The sequence below is a fragment of the Bufo bufo genome, chromosome 11, assembly GCF_905171765.1.
Source record: "Bufo bufo chromosome 11, aBufBuf1.1, whole genome shotgun sequence".
Classification (NCBI taxonomy): Eukaryota; Metazoa; Chordata; class Amphibia; order Anura; family Bufonidae; genus Bufo; species Bufo bufo.
The window spans coordinates 90,247,987-90,265,899 of record NC_053399.1 but is presented as its reverse complement, the minus strand read 5'-3'; the positions used below and the strand labels follow the sequence as shown (position 1 = coordinate 90,265,899).

The window sequence follows — 17,913 nt, the reverse complement described above, 5'->3', positions numbered from 1 at the left end:
CTGGAGGCCTCTAGTTGTAACTCTGCTTCACCGTCCTGTGCCTTCTGCTCCTGGATGTGAATAATTTCTTCTGTGGAGCAGATACAAGGTGTGTCCCCCAGTCTTCCTGGACACATCTCAGGATCGTTCTGGCACCCTCCCTAATACACCTACTGCACCCTTAACCAGCTAGCACATCAGGGCATGACGGTGGCACTGAAGACATGGGTTAGACTCTGACATTGGCTCCCCCCGTGTTCTCCAGTATGGTGACCAAATGGGCAGGTCATGTAACTAGACTTCTCTTCACCCACTCCCTGGGCACCATATGTTCATTGTGTGGTGGGCACATCTTGTGATGGCGGTATTAAAGCATCTTACCTTGTCCCTCCGCAGGTCGTCTCAATTGGTGGGCGCAAGTCGACCCGTCTTACCAGAGGCTTCTTCCATTGGCAACGACGGGTGATGGAAACTGCTTGTTGCATGCTGCCTCCCTTGGTAAGCCATGGTTAGGAACGTGGGTGGGAGGATGATGGCCTTGAGGAACGTCTAACACGCCATGTTATTTCAGGGATGTGGGGCTTTCACGACCGGGACCTCATGCTGCGCAAGTCTCTGTACACCATGATGGAGAAAGGCGCAGAGAAGGAAGCGTTGAAGCGGAGATGGCGATTCCAGCAGACGATGCAGAATAAAGAGGTATGAGGCACAGTGAGCACATGGCAGAACTCAGCCCTCGGCTGCTGCAGAACCTCATCAGGAATAATCCTGACAGCATGTGATTGGGGCTCTCCTGTCCTCTTCAGGCAGAGGTTCTGCAGCAGTCCACGGTTGTACCGACGGTCAAGCACTTTTTTCGGGTAGGGAATGTCGAGGGAAGGCCCCCTCTTTAATGCAGTCATTCTCTTGCAGTCCGGCCTTGTGTACACAGAAGAGGAATGGCAGAAGGAGTGGAATGAGTTAATAAAACTTGCGTCCAGTGAGCCGAGGATGCATTATGGAACCAATGGCTCAAATTGTGGAGGGTAAGTAGTGACCATCACATGGAAGGGGGTTTGTGCCTATTGTCCCCCCACTAGTTTGGTGCTGACAGGAACCATACATACATTTGGTGACCACTTTCCAGCCTCAGTGAAGGACGGGGTTAATCTGCTGGGGTCGGGGTACCCACTTAGAAGTCTTCTTCAGAGCTCTGCAGTGAAGCCGCTTGTTTATTCTGGGGCTGGGAGTGAGTTCCTTCCTCCTGCTGCCGAGTCGCAGGTCATTCCCGGGGCTTCACCACAGGACTCGGCCAAATGGTCTCTCCTTTCTCACAACTTAGGAGAAGGTGCGAACCTCAGTAGATTTCTTCAGACCAGGAGCCCGGCCAAGTCATTGTGACCTCTGCACCTGTATAAAATATCACCTGACGGAGTTAATACCTGGAGTACTGTCATATAGCCGAGAGCTCTGACCAGCCATTAAAAGGGGATTGTCTGGAGTAGGAAACAGCACCACTTTTTTATATGGGCCGTGTCTGGTATTGCAGCTTATCCCATCCCATTCATGGGATACCAAACACAGCACATGGACAAGACGTGGGACTGTTTTAGGAACAAAAAGCGATTTATGTTGCTAATCCCTGAGATCCCCCTGGGCAAAAACTTTCCCTCCTCCTACTGAAAACACATGCACTCCCAGCTGAGCATGCATGTTTATTCTAGAGGAGGACTGTGCACCTTCAGTAGCAATCGGCTGCTCCCCCCAACTCACCCACCCACATTTACTCTAAGGCTACTTTCACACTGGTGGGCAGCGGCACTGACCTCCAGTAGGCTGTCCCGTCGGGTGAACAGCCTGCCGTATGCGACTGCCGCTCTGTCCCCATTGACTATAATGGGGGCGGAGGCCAAGTTCTGGCGAGGCACGGCAAGAGGCTGCCGGAATAAAACTACGACATGTCCGACATTTATTCCTGCAGCCTCTCGCCGTGCCTCACCGGAACTCCGCACCCATTATAGTCAATGGGGACGCATCCGGCAGGCTGTTCACCCGACGGAACAGCCTGCCGGAGGTCCGTGGCCAAGTTCTGCTGAGCATGCATGTGTTTTCAGTGGCAAGTGAGGAGAAAGCCATCGTCGGACAGCTCTGGTGGCAGCTTATCTCCTGCAAAAACCAAAGGGCTTTACTTCGCCCGATCTTTTTTCCCAGCATCTGCTGTCAGTCAGTGTGCCCCCCATACACAATCAATAGCCACCCCTGCTGAAATTGGCGGCTTTGAGCAACGGTAACCTGATATGTATAGGGGCCTTTAAAGTGACCTTCCAGGGGACTTGTCAGAGTCCGTTGCATTTAGGATGGCCTTATTAATTCCTATTTCAGCCCTTTAGTGAACAGCCAAAGGTGCATGGTGGCCCTCCAGTAGCAGCACCATAGACTGTATTGACCATGGGAATTAGACAACCTAACTATCTGGGTGGATGTCACTATGGAGCTTTGGCTTCAACACAAAGGTCTCCTTTGAAATATCGGACTTTGGAGGACCCAGAAGACCTCCAAGTAACCCGTCTTTGAACCTCGGTATCATTAGTGATGTGATTGTCTTGCAGTGTGGAGAGCTCGGAGGAGCCGGTGTACGAGAGCCTGGAGGAGTTCCACGTCTTTGTCCTCGCTCATGTACTCAAGAGGCCCATTGTGGTGGTGGCGGACACCATGCTCCGAGACTCAGGAGGAGAAGGTACCTCTGTCCTAACATCACTATCTGTCCCATTCCCTGATGTTAAATCCCTTATTTCTCTTTTCCATCCAGTCTGCTCCCCCCCATTGATAAATGCGATGTACGTAGAGCCAGGAGGGTGATCCAGCTATTAGACTAGATTGCCCCTCTTCACCACCATACCCATTACTTGGATTACAAGGGGACGCTGTGCCATCTCTACATGGTTCTACCAGAGCTATCGCCCGGTCACCCTCTGTTGTCCGTGCGCTGTTCGTTCCTCTCTTTGCTTCATTACATCTATTAACACCCCCCCCCCATGGGTGTTGCAAAAACAGCACATGTTTCCATAGTGCACTCTATTTGTTCCATCTGGGGGTCTTTTTTTTAGCGGAAGATGAGTGACGTTTATTAATGCCGTGACTCAGATGTTTACCAGCGTCCGGATCGCATTATCAGATTAGAAAACCCAGAAGCACCAGTAACGTTTCCAGTTTTGAGGGAAGCAAGCTTACTAGTACCTGGGTACCGAAGCCGAACTGCCTGGCACATAATCCTGACGATTAACCCATTCTTACCAGACTGATTAAAGGGGTTGTCCTGCCCCTCTTTGTCTCTGGGCCTGGAGGGACCCTGTTGCATGCTCAGTGGGTCGCCAAGGCATCCGTCCGTTGCCCACCAAGTATTTCCTATTAATTGGAGTGGGACCTCTACACAACACGGAAGGTTTCACCCCGCAAGCAGCAGCGTCTCTCCCTGCCCAGTGTAGGAATGGGTAGGAGAGAGAAAACCCCTTTCATCATTTTGTTTACAATATTCATCTTAGGCCTCATGCACACGGCCGTTGTTTGGTCCGCATCCGAGCCACGGCCGCAGTTTTGGTGGCTCGGATGCGGACCCATTCAGTTCAATGGGGCCACAAAAGATGCAGTCGTGGAGAGGAGTTCATGGCGTCTTCGACAGCCTGATCCGTGTGGATGGAAAGCTGCCAGCCGCGGTGGTCATCCAATATGTCACCTGTGTAGACAGGAGAAGTCAGAAATGGCCGAGTAGTTTATTTGCCAGTAGGGGGAGAATCCATTATGACTGTGCTCTATGTAGCATCCGCTCAGCCGACACTATAGTCTGACTGGTGTCCGCGGTGTCATTGGTTTTGTTCTCGCCCTTCTCCAGACTGACACCAGCAATGTGACCCAATGGGCCCTACGCAGGTACAGGAACTGAATTAGGATATCTGCAATATGAATTATCAGCAGCTCCCTCATGCCAAAAGCTATCCATTCCCCACCCTGTAGATAACGTTCACACTTTAGCCACAGAACAGCTGTCATGTCTCCAGCTCCTAGGCAGATTGTGTCTCCATGGTTACAGACTACAAACTCTGTGTAGTCTGACCCAGCAGTCATTCTCTTTACGGGAACATGTTCTGTAGGTAGTAGGATCAGGCTGAGACTTACCTGCTGTTCCTTTTACTTCCAGCGTTTGCCCCCATCCCATTTGGAGGAATCTACCTTCCCCTGGAGGTTCCACCTAACAAGTGCCACAGCTCACCGCTTGTCCTGGCGTACGATCAAGCCCACTTCTCTGCCCTCGTATCCATGGAACATGGGGACCTGAGCAAGGATCAAGGTATGGTCCAGGCCTGTTATGCATGCAACAAGTATTCCTATCTCAGACATCTGTGGCATATCCACAGGTCACACCTCTGGGAGCCTCACCTGTCTCTGGAATGGGGCCTCTCCGATCTCGTCTGACCTAAATGTGAAGGTCAAATCGGGTCAGGACTATAGAAGCAAAGCAGGTCCTGCTACACTTCCCATAACTCTCATTGATAAGTGATTATGGTCCTTTAATACTGTGATAAATGTGCTTGACGGTAGTAGTTTATCCTTCAGTAAGCGGCTTCTGAAAAGTCGCACGTCTTTACAAAAAAGTCGCGTGTTTTATTAAAAAGTCGCATAAGATAAGCATGGTCCTCACTGGAGTGAAATTGCCCAATTTTCTGTGACTTTTTTTAAATTGTCGCAATAGTAAATCTGTCTAGAGATTCATTTACATAAGAAAACCCGCCCACGTTCAGAAAACTGGCGAGCAGAGCCAATAAAAGTCGCCAATTTTTGCGCAGTTTTAGCGATTGCGCAAAAATTTGCGACTTTTTCACTCCATTATTTTGACTTGAGCGGATGATAAATCTGGCGCAAAGTCTTTTTAGTTTGACAGTAGTTTGGTCCACACAGGAAATGTCTTGGAATGCCCCTTTTAAAGGGTAACTTTCATGTTTTCATAAAAAAAAATCTATTTTAGCATATGTTACTGCTGCAGCATCATTATGCATAAAGCGATCTTTAGTTTCTTCACATACCACAGTTTTCCTTGAGTTTTTCCCTTAGTTACGGCTGTTTAAACGTTTACAATATGAGGATCTTCTCAAGATGGCTCCTCTGCCAGTTCTCCGAGGCCAAAACTGCCTTCCTTTACTTCCCATACACACTTGCTGTAACCAGCAGCTCCCTGCCAGCCAATCAGATTGGATTACTGAGAGACACGCCTCCTCACTCTGAAGCCTAATGCAGGCCTGCAGTGTGAAGGACCGCCCCTCCGTCTTCTGTTTACACTAAAGGGAAGACAGACAAGCCATAGCAACAGTCTTTTAAGGGAGCAGTGGAAAGGGACAGGGGACATTAAGAAAAGCTGTTATTATAAGGTAAATACAGATCTTTTGACAATCATTGACAGGCTAACCCAGGTATACATGCCTAGCTGTAATAAACTAGCAAATAAAAATATGACAGTTATCCTTTAAGAATGTGAAAACCATTTTGTACTACCTTGCTTCTACACTGAGATCTGGTCACTCGGACACAGAGCTGTCATAGGGACCTCCTGCAGAGTAGGGTCGCACGATGCCTCAAAATATTGGTACAATTTTGATACTACGATGCATCTACCGGTTCAGTGCTGACATTGTCAGTATTTCACTACTAGGGGAGCATTACCCAGCGCTTCTCACGTTGCCAGCCCTGCCGGTAGTCACCTGGGTTTCAGTCCTCTTCTCCCGGCCACCCAGTGACTGAGTTGATTCACCTGGCAGCACTGACAGGACAAGGGAACCATTACTTCCCTGCCATTCAGCACTTTTCTGTAATTTGGGTGATGCAACGCTCTGCAGGGGCAGACCTGGCCAGAAGAGACCAGGTCTGCATCACTGCATGACATTGTGGGGCTGGAGACGGGGGAGTGTTATACACTGTGTTTGTGCTGTATATAGGAGGCACAGGACAGTAGACACTATATACAGGAGGGTTCAGAACACGAGGCACTGTATACAGGGGGGCACAGAACACGAGACACTATATACAGGGGGCACAGAACACGAGACACTATATACAGGGGGGCACAGGACAGGAGACACTATATACAGGGGGGCACAGGACAGGAGACACTATATACAGGGGGGCACAGGACAGGAGACACTATATACAGGGGGGCACAGGACAGGAGGCACTATATACAGGAGGGCACAGAACACGAGGCACTATATACAGGAGGGCACAGAACACGAGGCACTATATACAGGAGGGCACAGAACACGAGGCACTATATACAGGAGGGCACAGAACACGAGACACTATATACAGGGGGGCACAGGACAGGAGACACTATATACAGGGGGGGCACAGAACACGAGGCACTATATACAGGGGGGCACAGGACACAAGGCACTATATACAGGAGGGCAGAGAACACGAGGCACTATATACAGGGGGGCACAGGACACAAGGCACTATATACAGGAGGGCAGAGAACACGAGGCACTATATACAGGGGGGCACAGGACAGGAGACACTATATACAGGGGGGGCACAGAACACGAGGCACTATATACAGGGGGGCACAGGACACAAGGCACTATATACAGGAGGGCAGAGAACACGAGGCACTATATACAGGGGGGCACAGGACACAAGGCACTATATACAGGAGGGCAGAGAACACGAGGCACTATATACAGGAGGGCACAGAACACGAGGCACTATATACAGGAGGGCAGAGAACACGAGACACTATATACAGGGGGGCACAGGACAGGAGACACTATATACAGGGGGGGCACAGAACACGAGGCACTATATACAGGGGGGCACAGGACACAAGGCACTATATACAGGGGGGCACAGGACACAAGGCACTATATACAGGAGGGCAGAGAACACGAGGCACTATATACAGGAGGGCAGAGAACACGAGGCACTATATACAGGAGGGCAGAGAACACGAGGCACTATATACAGGGGGGCACAGAACACGAGGCACTATATACAGGAGGGCACAGAACACGAGGCACTATATACAGGAGGGCACAGAACACGAGGCACTATATACAGGGGGGCACAGAACACGAGGCACTATATACAGGGGGGCACAGAACACAAGGCACTATATACAGGAGGGCAGAGAACACGAGGCACTATATACAGGAGGGCAGAGAACACGAGGCACTATATACAGGAGGGCAGAGAACACGAGGCACTATATACAGGGGGGCACAGAACACAAGGCACTATATACAGGAGGGCAGAGAACACGAGGCACTATATACAGGGGGGCACAGAACACAAGGCACTATATACAGGAGGGCAGAGAACACGAGGCACTATATACAGGAGGGCAGAGAACACGAGGCACTCTGTATACAGGGGGGGCGCAGAACACGAGACACTATATACAGGAGGGCAGAGAACACGAGGCACTATATACAGGGGGGCACAGAACACGAGGCACTATATACAGGAGGGCACAGAACACGAGGCACTATATACAGGGGGGCACAGAACACGAGGCACTATATACAGGGGGGCACAGAACACGAGGCACTATATACAGGAGGGCACAGAACACGAGGCACTATATACAGGGGGGCACAGAACACGAGGCACTATATACAGGGGGGCACAGAACACGAGGCACTATATACAGGGGGGCACAGAACACGAGGCACTATATACAGGGGGGCACAGAACACGAGGCACTATATACAGGGGGGCACAGAACACGAGGCACTATATACAGGGGGGCACAGAACACGAGGCACTATATACAGGGGGGCACAGAACACGAGGCACTATATACAGGGGGGCACAGAACACGAGGCACTATATACAGGGGGGCACAGAACACGAGGCACTATATACAGGGGGGCACAGAACACGAGACACTATATACAGGGGGGCACAGAACGCGAGGCACTCTGTATACAGGGGGGGCACAGAACGCGAGGCACTCTGTATACAGGGGGGGCACACAGCGCGAGGCACTCTGTATACAGGGGGGCAAAGAGGGCGAGGCACTCTGTATACAGGGGGGCACAGAATGCGAGGCACTCTGTATACAAGGGGGGCACAGCGCGAGGCACTCTGTATACAAGGGGGGCACAGCGCGAGGCACTCTGTATACAGGGGGGGCACAGCGCGAGGCACTCTGTATACAGGGGGGGGCACAGCGCGAGGCACTCTGTATACAAGGGGGGCACAGCGCGAGGCACTCTGTATACAAGGGGGGCACAGCGCGAGGCACTCTGTATACAGGGGGGGCACAGCGCGAGGCACTCTGTATACAGGGGGGGCACAGCGCGAGGCACTCTGTATACAGGGGGGGCACAGCGCGAGGCACTCTGTATACAAGGGGGGCACAGCGCGAGGCACTCTGTATACAAGGGGGGCACAGCGCGAGGCACTCTGTATACAAGGGGGGCACAGAGCGCGAGGCACTCTGTATACAGGGGGGGCACAGAACGTGAGGTATTTTATGGAAGGAACTTATATACTTGTGGATTGTTTTGAGTACTGGTTTGGTATGGAGAGTTTGATACTCCACTAGGTATCGGTATTGTGACCCCACACATAACTAGAGCCGGGGGACATGTAGAGAGATTTGTATTTATTTGGTGGCTGGAATCCACAAGATCTCCATCACATCAGAAAAGGACATCAGGATCTTTCAGTGGTGCAGCCTCAGGCTTTGGGTTGTATCTTGTGTCTGACCTACCTGAAAAGCATCTTCTCTTCTCTGCACCGATCACAGTAGTAATATCCCCTCTGTCTGTAAATCCAGAAGACATTACCTTTAAGAACAGACCTTGCCTTAGATTGTGACCCATGTCTCCCCTCCTTTCCTTGCACACAGCGCCCTTCATCCCCCTGACGGACTCTCAGCACAAGTTACTACCGGTGCACTTCGCGGTCGATCCAGGAAAAGACTGGGAATGGGGCAAGAATGACACGGATAATGTCTGCCTGGCCAGGTATGTGCAGCCCCTGAGTAATATGTACCATGTGGAGGAGTACCGATGCCATGTGTATGGAGGTCCCCTCCCTGGAAGAGTATACACCGTGTAGAGTCCTGTATGAGGCCTGATGTTGCTCAGGGTCTTCTATAGTTTATTGACATCCCTGTGGACAGGTTTCTTAAAGGGATAGCTCCTGCCGCTGCTGGGGTTGTCTCTCCCTCACAGTTTTGTGGCCCTCATGCAGCCTGTGCTATACTAGCTTCATTGAGCGGATTGATTATTGATGTCTGGTGCACAGTGAGGTCTAGAACCCTGCCGCTCACACTCGCTGTGGATTCGGGATCTTACCTAGCCGGAAAGCTGGGTGACAACCAATTTTCCCAGGAATAAAAATATGGTTGAATAGACTTCCTGAAAAAATGGAAATCAGGGGGAAGTGCCCTTTAAATAGCCACGTTCTTCTTCACGTTTACTGGTCATGTGCCCGGGGGGAGGAATGCAGATCTCTGTCCATTACGTTGTGCCTGTGGTCAGGACACACCGTCCTCTCCATTATGTCACCTTATCTCCTGTGCCTATAAATGTTTCATTAGCCGGGGTGTAATCTGATCTTCATTCCTCCTCCTGCTGCACACGGCTATTTCATGCATATAGGCTGGTTGTAATGGCGACCATGTGATAGGGGACCATACATGGCTCTGCTCGTATGGGAGTTATAGTCTACATGTAGGCCCTGTGTAATAGGTGACATCTCCATGTGCTGTGTGGTTGTGGCGGGAGCCTCCTTTAGGTGCTTGCATACCGGTCATTACTGGAGATGCATCTGTCTCTGGTTTTGCTGCCCTCTTGTGGCTGGTTTGATCACTGCATTGTCCACCATGTCCCTCCAGTGTTAGCTGTGCTTCTTGTCTCTTCTCACAGCAGTGCCTCTCAATATACCAGGAGCCGGCAACTCCCAGCATGCTTCAGTGGGCTGTCTGAAAGGAGTAGAGCCACTGTGCATGTTGGGGGTTGCTGCTCTGCACCCGCTGCTGGCAGGAAGTAGCGGGCGGAGGAGCAGAGAGGTGCGGTGTGCCCGTGGCAGCCTCTGTCAGCACTCTTCTAGTAGGAGAGCCCATAGACAAGTGCCGGCTAGTAACTCGGGCCCTGAACTTACACGTTTGGTGCTGCTTTATGTTGCAGAGCTAAAAGGAATGGTTAACACATTAAGTAAACAATGGCAAGAAAGTGTTAATGTTTGACGTTATCGGTGGCTTTTGTCACGAGATAACACTGACACGTGTCCTCACAGTGCCTTCCAGTTCTGCTACATCCGTAGTGTACTGTTACAGCTACATTCACATTAGCGTTTTTCTTTTCCGGCACTGAGTTCCGTCCTAGGGGCTCAAATCCGGAAAAGAACTGATCAGGCATATCCCCATGCATTCTGAATGGAGAGTAATCCGTTCAGTTTGCATCAGGACGTCTTCAGTTCAGTCGTTTTAACTGACCAGGCAAAAGAGAAAACCGTAACATGCTACGGCATTTTTTTTCCATAGAAATGCATTAGTGCCGGATCCGGCATTCAAAATGCCGGATCCGTCCTTCCGGTCTGCGCATGCGCAGACCTTTAAAAATGAGAGAAAAATAAATACCGGATGCGTTTTGCCTGATGACACCGGAAAAACAGATCCGGTATTGCAATGCATTTTTCTGACTGATCAGGATTCTGATCAGTCTGAAAAACGCCTGATCAGCCTGAAAAAAATGCCATGCGTTTGCATACAGTTCAGGCAACGGAACTGCCTGCCAGAATCAAACAACGCAAGTGTGAAAGTAGCCTAAGATGTGCATGTAAAATGGTGTCCTCTCTTTTCTAGTGTCACGTTATCATTGGAAGCCAAGTTGAACTTGCTACACAGCTACATGACGGTCACCTGGCTTTCACTGCCGTGCGAGATGCAGGTGAGTGACGAGTGCTTAAAGACGCCATTAAAGGGATATTGTCTTGTAAGAAGAATGACAGATTAGGCTCTGTTCACACTGCGCATGTGGTGCACATTCACTGTATATACCAGAAAGGATCCAGACCTGTACACCAAACATGGCCGACACCGTAGGCTAATAGACTTTTTGACATACCGCTGTATTGAAAAGGACCGTGCCCACACTTTTCACTACAGGGGGTCCTGCAAAACAGGCAGTCAGGTGTCATTTCTCCCCGGGGTCATCATTGATACCCAGGTTGTTGGGGTAGTAATTAGACTACAAAAGGACGTGATGTCTGTTAGGCCCCAGCTCTCACCCATATTATAGAGGAGGTCTTTGCATTACTCCCAAATTCTGATATCTTCTTGTTTATTAACAGGCTCCCCTCGCCCAGCCAGAGTCCCCAACCGCATCCGCTGGCGATGATGCCAGGTCTGCCGCAGAGTCCGGAGAGTCTGACAAAGAGTCCGTTTGCAGCAGCTCGGCAAGCAATGGGGGCAGCAAAACCGGGAAGGAAAAAGACAAGGAGAAAGAGAAGTCAAAAAAGGAGAAGGACAAGGAGAAAGAGAAGAAGCGAGCGGACTCTGTGGCCAACAAGCTGGGCAGCTTTGGGAAGACCTTGGGCAGTAAACTGAAGAAAAACATGGGTGGCTTAATGCACAGCAAGAGCGGGAAATCTGGAATGAGCAACGGCCAAGGGGACACGCTGGAGAAGAAAAAGAGGGGCTCCTTGAAGGGCCGAAAAGGCAGCAAAGAGGATTCCTCACAAGGTGACCTCTCCACATCTTCTGAGAAGTCCACCACCAAGTCAGCGACTGACAAGGCCCAGGGTGATCCTTACAAATATAGTCATGATGTCAAACTGAGTCTGAGCATCTTGCGGGCGGCCATGCAAGGGGAACGCAAGTTTATCTTCGCCTGCCTCCTGAAAACCAGTGACCGCCAGCCTTACCAGAAGCAAATGATCCAGAAGTATATGGCGGATGCCCACGACCGGTTCATAGCCGAGCAGAAGCAGAGGGAGGCTGAGAAAAAGGCGCTCATGAACTGCGGCACGGCAAAGAGACTAGAGCAAGACACGGGGCAACCCAAGGCCGACGATCTGCTCTCGCTTCCTACATATTCCCAAGTGACTAGTAATTATGGGATGGACTATGCTAAAGGCGCGTTACCTTCCAGTTATTCTGGGGGGTTCACCATCCCCAGACCTTCCATTGTCAATCTGTCAGACGGTTCCCACCCGCACAGCTACCAGGACAGTAGGCGGCAGGTAGCAGGTGGCTCTTGCAATAATCTGCCCTCCTATGCTACGCTTCCCCGGCACTGCATGCAGACGCGCCCTCATCCGTACCAGTCCAGCCCCCCACACCTGGGTCGGCTTTCTCCCTCAGAGTCAGAACTTCCCCCGGACTACCCTGCAGAGGGCGACCAGACTGTGTGCCTTGTGCACAGCAATGGCTACCAGGAATACTCAGACCCCACTTCCCTGTCCAGAGCGGTGACCTCTGACAGCAGCAAAGCGCGGACACACTACAACGTCCAGCAGACCAAGTGTAAGCAGGCGGACTGCAATTTTTATGGACGTCCTGAAACGGGCAACTACTGTTCGTGTTGTTACAAAGCGGAACTGAAGCGGAAAGAGCGAGAAAAACAGGCGTTAATACACAGGCTCTGAGGGACACCACATACCCAGGACTGCAGGGGGCAGCACTGGGCGGATGCAATATGTTTCTACAGACTTTTCCTTCAAGTGTTTTATGTACACGTTCTAGGGGACAAGGAAAGCGCCATGTTAGTTCCTAAATTACACACAAAAAACATGCAAATTTGGTAATTTTCTAACAACTTTGCCTCCTCAGCACTTAAGGCGATTTCCCCTCCGTTTCTTTAAGTTGACTGCCATTCCCGATTGTGGTGTGGAAAGCGTTAACCCCTCTTAGGACACTAACATCCATTGATAATTGGGGAAGGGGGGGGCCTTCTACAATAAATCCATCACGGTTACTGCATGGTCATTGCTTTGCAGTCTTGATTTATTTTTCGCTTTTTTCCTAATTGGTTACAAGACATGGCCGCCCTCCTGCCCTCCTTATAGGCAAAAAAAAATGACCACGTTAAATGTTTTCTTAAGTCTAATAAAATGGAAGAAAACCGACGAGGGGCGGTAACGATAAACCAGGGCAAAACTGGATTGTAGATGTGGCACGCTGTAGCTACTGGGATCACAGCTTCCATGTACTCAAATGCACTACACGTGTCAGCTGCTAGCTCACTGGCTGCTATGGCAACCCCCCCAAATGTTTGCTTTGATTTTTAAATATTCATTAACTCTAGGAAGAGTTGAACGCTATTAGGGACTGTATGGTCCGCAAAATAAAAATAAAATAAAAAAAGCTTAAAAAAATTGGGGATCCCCCCTCTGCACTTGTTCCAGTGCTTGGTGGTTCCTTTTGAAACGGAAATGTGACCGCTCAGCCAACGACTATGACGGAGGTGGGCAGCCCTGCTGCCAGTGATGGGCTGAGAGGTCACCTTTTTTTTTTTTTTTTTCCCCATCTCAGACAATTGGGGCATATCCCCCATTATCTGATAGCCAGCAAAGTAGTGGCCACCAATCATTCCTATGGGCTCGCCGAAAATAGCAGAGCTATTTTTGGAATCCCCATAGAGATGAATGGGTGCGCGGCCACCACTTCCATTCACTTCTATGGAGCCATCGCTTGGTTATTTTCGGCGGCCACATAGAAATGAATGGAGGGCGGCTGCGCGTGTGCGATACACCCTAAATACAGCGGAATTTCCAGTACATTACATTCATTTTATATGTCACATTTGACATAAATATGTCACAGTTACACCCCCCCCTACCGTTTCCTCACTACGTATAGATATAAAAAATATTCTATAAAATATGACTAATGTTCTATATAGAAATATATTTTTTATATTTGGTAGTTTTAGGAGTGACCTGTGGGAGGAGGATGGAAAGAAGCGTCAAACGTTTCGCTGTCTCCATCCCTGAAATGCCTTCCGTGTGACGCGTTTCTTCATCTCAGCTCATTTGTTCCCACCGTCAGACACACTGACCTCTCTCGTCATTTCTGAAACGCGCTGTAAATACAACCGCGACATAAATTGGTTATTTTCGGCAATGCTTTTGAATGTTTCTTTTCTGCTGAATTCAAAGTTTGTAACCTTAAAAAAGGCACTTTCTCTCAGTACATTTACTGATTCTAACTAACTATGCTTTACCTGTGTGTCACCGCCGCGGCCATTTCGTAGACCAAAACGTCACTTGTAGGCTCAGTTCACATCTCTTTTTTTGGGGAAATGTTTGGCATGTGCCCGAGAGAGCTTCAGGGATACATGGCGATGGTGCCCACGGGCCCTTATGCATCCATCATAGGCCAAAATCCTGTTTTCCTTTGGGCTTTCTAGAAATGTGTAATCTATGCAGATGGGCACAGTTTAAAAAAATCTAATAATTATATATATTTTACCATAGAGGGATATGTCGGGTGTGTCCCGCTGAAGTATTCCTCAGCCCTGTAGCCAAAGGATGCGAATAGAGCCTCTTCTTTTTATATTTTATCGAAATTTGGAAATTTATAGCCCCATTTTTTGTATCTACCCCCAACCCACTGAGGAGTGAGAGGACACGCCCTACATGTCCCCGTATAGCTCTTAGTTTCTGTCTACAAAATGGCCGCCTCCTCCTCTTAGAGGGCGGAGGATTCATTTCACAGTATTTTATTTTTTTTTCTTTTACATGGCATCCAGCTATGTACTAACATTCTAGATGACGTTTTGGGTTTGTTTTTTGTTTTTAATGCAATGTTGCATTTTGAATGTTGAAATATGCAAATCTTCCAGTGTAAGTGTACAGACGTTTTTACGGGAAGATGGCGAGGATCACACTGGTTTCTGTTTGCACATTGTCCTAACTTGTAAAAGTTGTATTTATATGAGTATATATATATATTTAGGATCCTGTTCTCTTCTGACGTGACGACACAATCGGCAGAGACGGCCGGAACGCGCTGAAACTTAGCAGTATTTGCACAAACCTTTCTAACTGTAGAGCACAATGTGGCAGCGCAAGGTTGTCCTCATGTCGTGTTTGACTCCTTCCCCTTTTTTTTTTTCCCGACAAAAGCTTTAATAACAACCTCTTGTGTTGGAGCAGCGGCGCCACTTACAATGGATTGCAATAAAAATCATTAAACGAAGGTTTTACCATTTTGCAGAATTTCATAGTTTATTTCTTGTCTGGGTTTGTCCACTGCCCCCCAGTGGGTAGACGGGATCATTACATGGAAAGTTGGTCATTAGTTAAAGTGCCTTCAATAAAGTATATTACGCAGCAGACAGTTGTGCTTCACGTCACCTTCATTTGTGTGTTTGGTGTCCTGACATCAGCTATCAATTCCAGGTACTAGATAAAGGGAGTGACCTCTCGGTCTGCACTACATGGACCTGACGTGGTGCACACCCTAGTGGTAGGCCTCTTCACATTAGAAGCTCAGTCCTATCCACATTGGCAGCTTTGCCCGACATTTAATCTAATGAGGGAACATTTACATGGGGAAGGTCGGGAGAGATAGCTGTCAGCCACATGAGTGTATCTGAAATGCTCGGTCAACTTTAAGATAAAAAATATCCCTTTTAAAGGGGTTTTCCAGGCTCCTGATATTCATGACCTGTCTTCAGAAATCTGATGGGTAATCAAGATCAGGAGCCTGGCAAACCCCTTTCAGGCTTTGCCACAGTATGGGCCACATTTACTAAGCCTGGAGTTTCCTATGCAAGTCTTAGTAAAAAAGTATGCTGGCGTAAGATGCACCAAATTAATTAAGAGGCATAACTACTATAATACCGCCTCCTATGTACAGGAATATAACTACTATAATACTGCCCCCTATGTACAAGAATATAACTACTATAATACTGCCTCCTATGTACAAGAATATAACTACTATAATACCGCCTCCTATGTACAGGAATATAACTACTATAATACTGCCCCGTATGTACAAGAATATAACTACTATAATACTGCCTCCTATGTACAAGAATATAACGACTATAATACTGCCTCCTATGTACAAGACTATAACTACTATAATACTGCCTCCTATGTACAAGAATATAACTACTATAATACTGCTCCTATGTACAAGAATATAACTACCATAATACTGCTCCTATGTACAAGAATATAACTACTATAATACTGATCCTATGTACAAGAATATAACTACTATAATACTGATCCTATGTACAAGAATATAACTACTATAATACTGCCTCCTATGTACAAGAATATAACTACCATAATACTGCTCCTATGTACAAGAATATAACTACTATAATACTGATCCTATGTACAAGAATATAACTACTATAATACTGCCTCCTATGTACAAGAATATAACTACTATAATACTGCCCCCTATGTACAAGAATATAACTACTATAAAACTGCTCCTATGTACAAGAATATAACTACTATAATACTGCCCCCTATGTACAAGAATATAACTACTATAATACCGCTCCTATGTACAAGAATATAACTACTATAATACTGCTCCTATGTACAAGAATATAACTACTATAATACTGCTCCTATGTACAAGAATATAACTACTATAATACTGCTCATATGTACAAGAATATAACTGCTGTAATACTGCCTCCTATGTACAAGAATATAACTACTATAATACTGCCTCCTATGTACAAGAATATAACTAGTATAATACTGCTCCTATGTACAAGAATATAACTACTATAATACTGCTCCTATGTACCAGAATATAACTACTATAATACTACCTCCTATGTACAAGAATATAACTACTATAATACTACCTCCTATGTACAAGAATATAACTACTATAATACTGCTCCTATGTACAAGAATATAACTACTATAATACCGCTCCTATGTACAAGAATATAACTACTATAATACTGCTCCTATATACAAGAATATAACTACTATAATACTGCTCCTATGTACAAGAATATAACTACTATAATACTGCTCCTATGTACAAGAATATAACTACTATAATACCGCCTCCTATGTACAGGAATATAACTACTATAATACTGCCCCCTATGTACAAGAATATAACTACTATAAAACTGCTCCTATGTACAAGAATATAACTACTATAAGGCTGGGTTCTCACTTGAGCGTTTTACAGCGCGTTTGAACGCGCTGAAAAACGCCCTATGCTCAAACAAGTTCTTGAACTTCTTTGGGGCGTTTTGACGCGCGTTTGTGGCCATAGGACACTGCAGTCAATCACACAAACGCGCGTTTACTATTGCAAAAAACGCGCATAAAAACGCGCGTTAAACGCGCATATCAAATACGCTCAGGTCTGAACCCAGCCTTATACTGCTCCTATGTACAAGAATATAACTACTATAATACTGCCCCTATGTACAAGAATATAACTACTATAATGCTGCTCCTATGTACAAGAATATAACTACTATAATACTGCCTCCTATGTACAAGAATATAACTACTATAATACTGCCTCCTATGTACAAGACTATAACTACTATAATACTGCTCCTATGTACAAGAATATAACTACTATAATACTGCCCCTATGTACAAGAATATAACTACTATAATACTGCCTCCTATGTACAAGACTATAACTACTATAATACTGCTCCTATGTACAAGAATATAACTACTATAATACTGCCCCTATGTACAAGAATATAACTACTATAATACTGCCCATATGTACAAGAATATCACTACTATAATACTGCTTCTATGTACAAGAATATAACTACTATAATACTGCCCCTATGTACAAGAATATAACTACTATAATACTGCTCCTATGTACAAGAATATAACTACTATAGGCTGAATGGCCGCACGAGCTTGAGCTCCTCCAGCATTCCGGCTCATTTGCCCTAATTAAGCATATAACTTTGCCTTATTATG

The 17,913-nt window shown here is 47.4% G+C and overlaps 1 protein-coding gene across 1 annotated transcript in view; it reads left to right on the top strand.

The window, feature by feature from the left end:
• The window catches only part of OTUD7B (OTU deubiquitinase 7B), a 42,594-nt gene extending 27,300 nt beyond the window's left edge, over positions 1 to 15,294 (top strand). Inside the window, exons 4-11 of the mRNA XM_040412695.1 lie at positions 376 to 477; positions 551 to 678; positions 892 to 1,004; positions 2,568 to 2,695; positions 4,154 to 4,303; positions 8,858 to 8,975; positions 10,820 to 10,904; positions 11,308 to 15,294. Coding sequence (XP_040268629.1) covers positions 376 to 477; positions 551 to 678; positions 892 to 1,004; positions 2,568 to 2,695; positions 4,154 to 4,303; positions 8,858 to 8,975; positions 10,820 to 10,904; positions 11,308 to 12,603 — 2,120 coding nt within the window. The 3' untranslated portion in view covers positions 12,604 to 15,294. The remainder of the gene's footprint in view (positions 1 to 375; positions 478 to 550; positions 679 to 891; positions 1,005 to 2,567; positions 2,696 to 4,153; positions 4,304 to 8,857; positions 8,976 to 10,819; positions 10,905 to 11,307) is intronic.
• Positions 15,295 to 17,913: the final 2,619 nt, after the last annotated feature.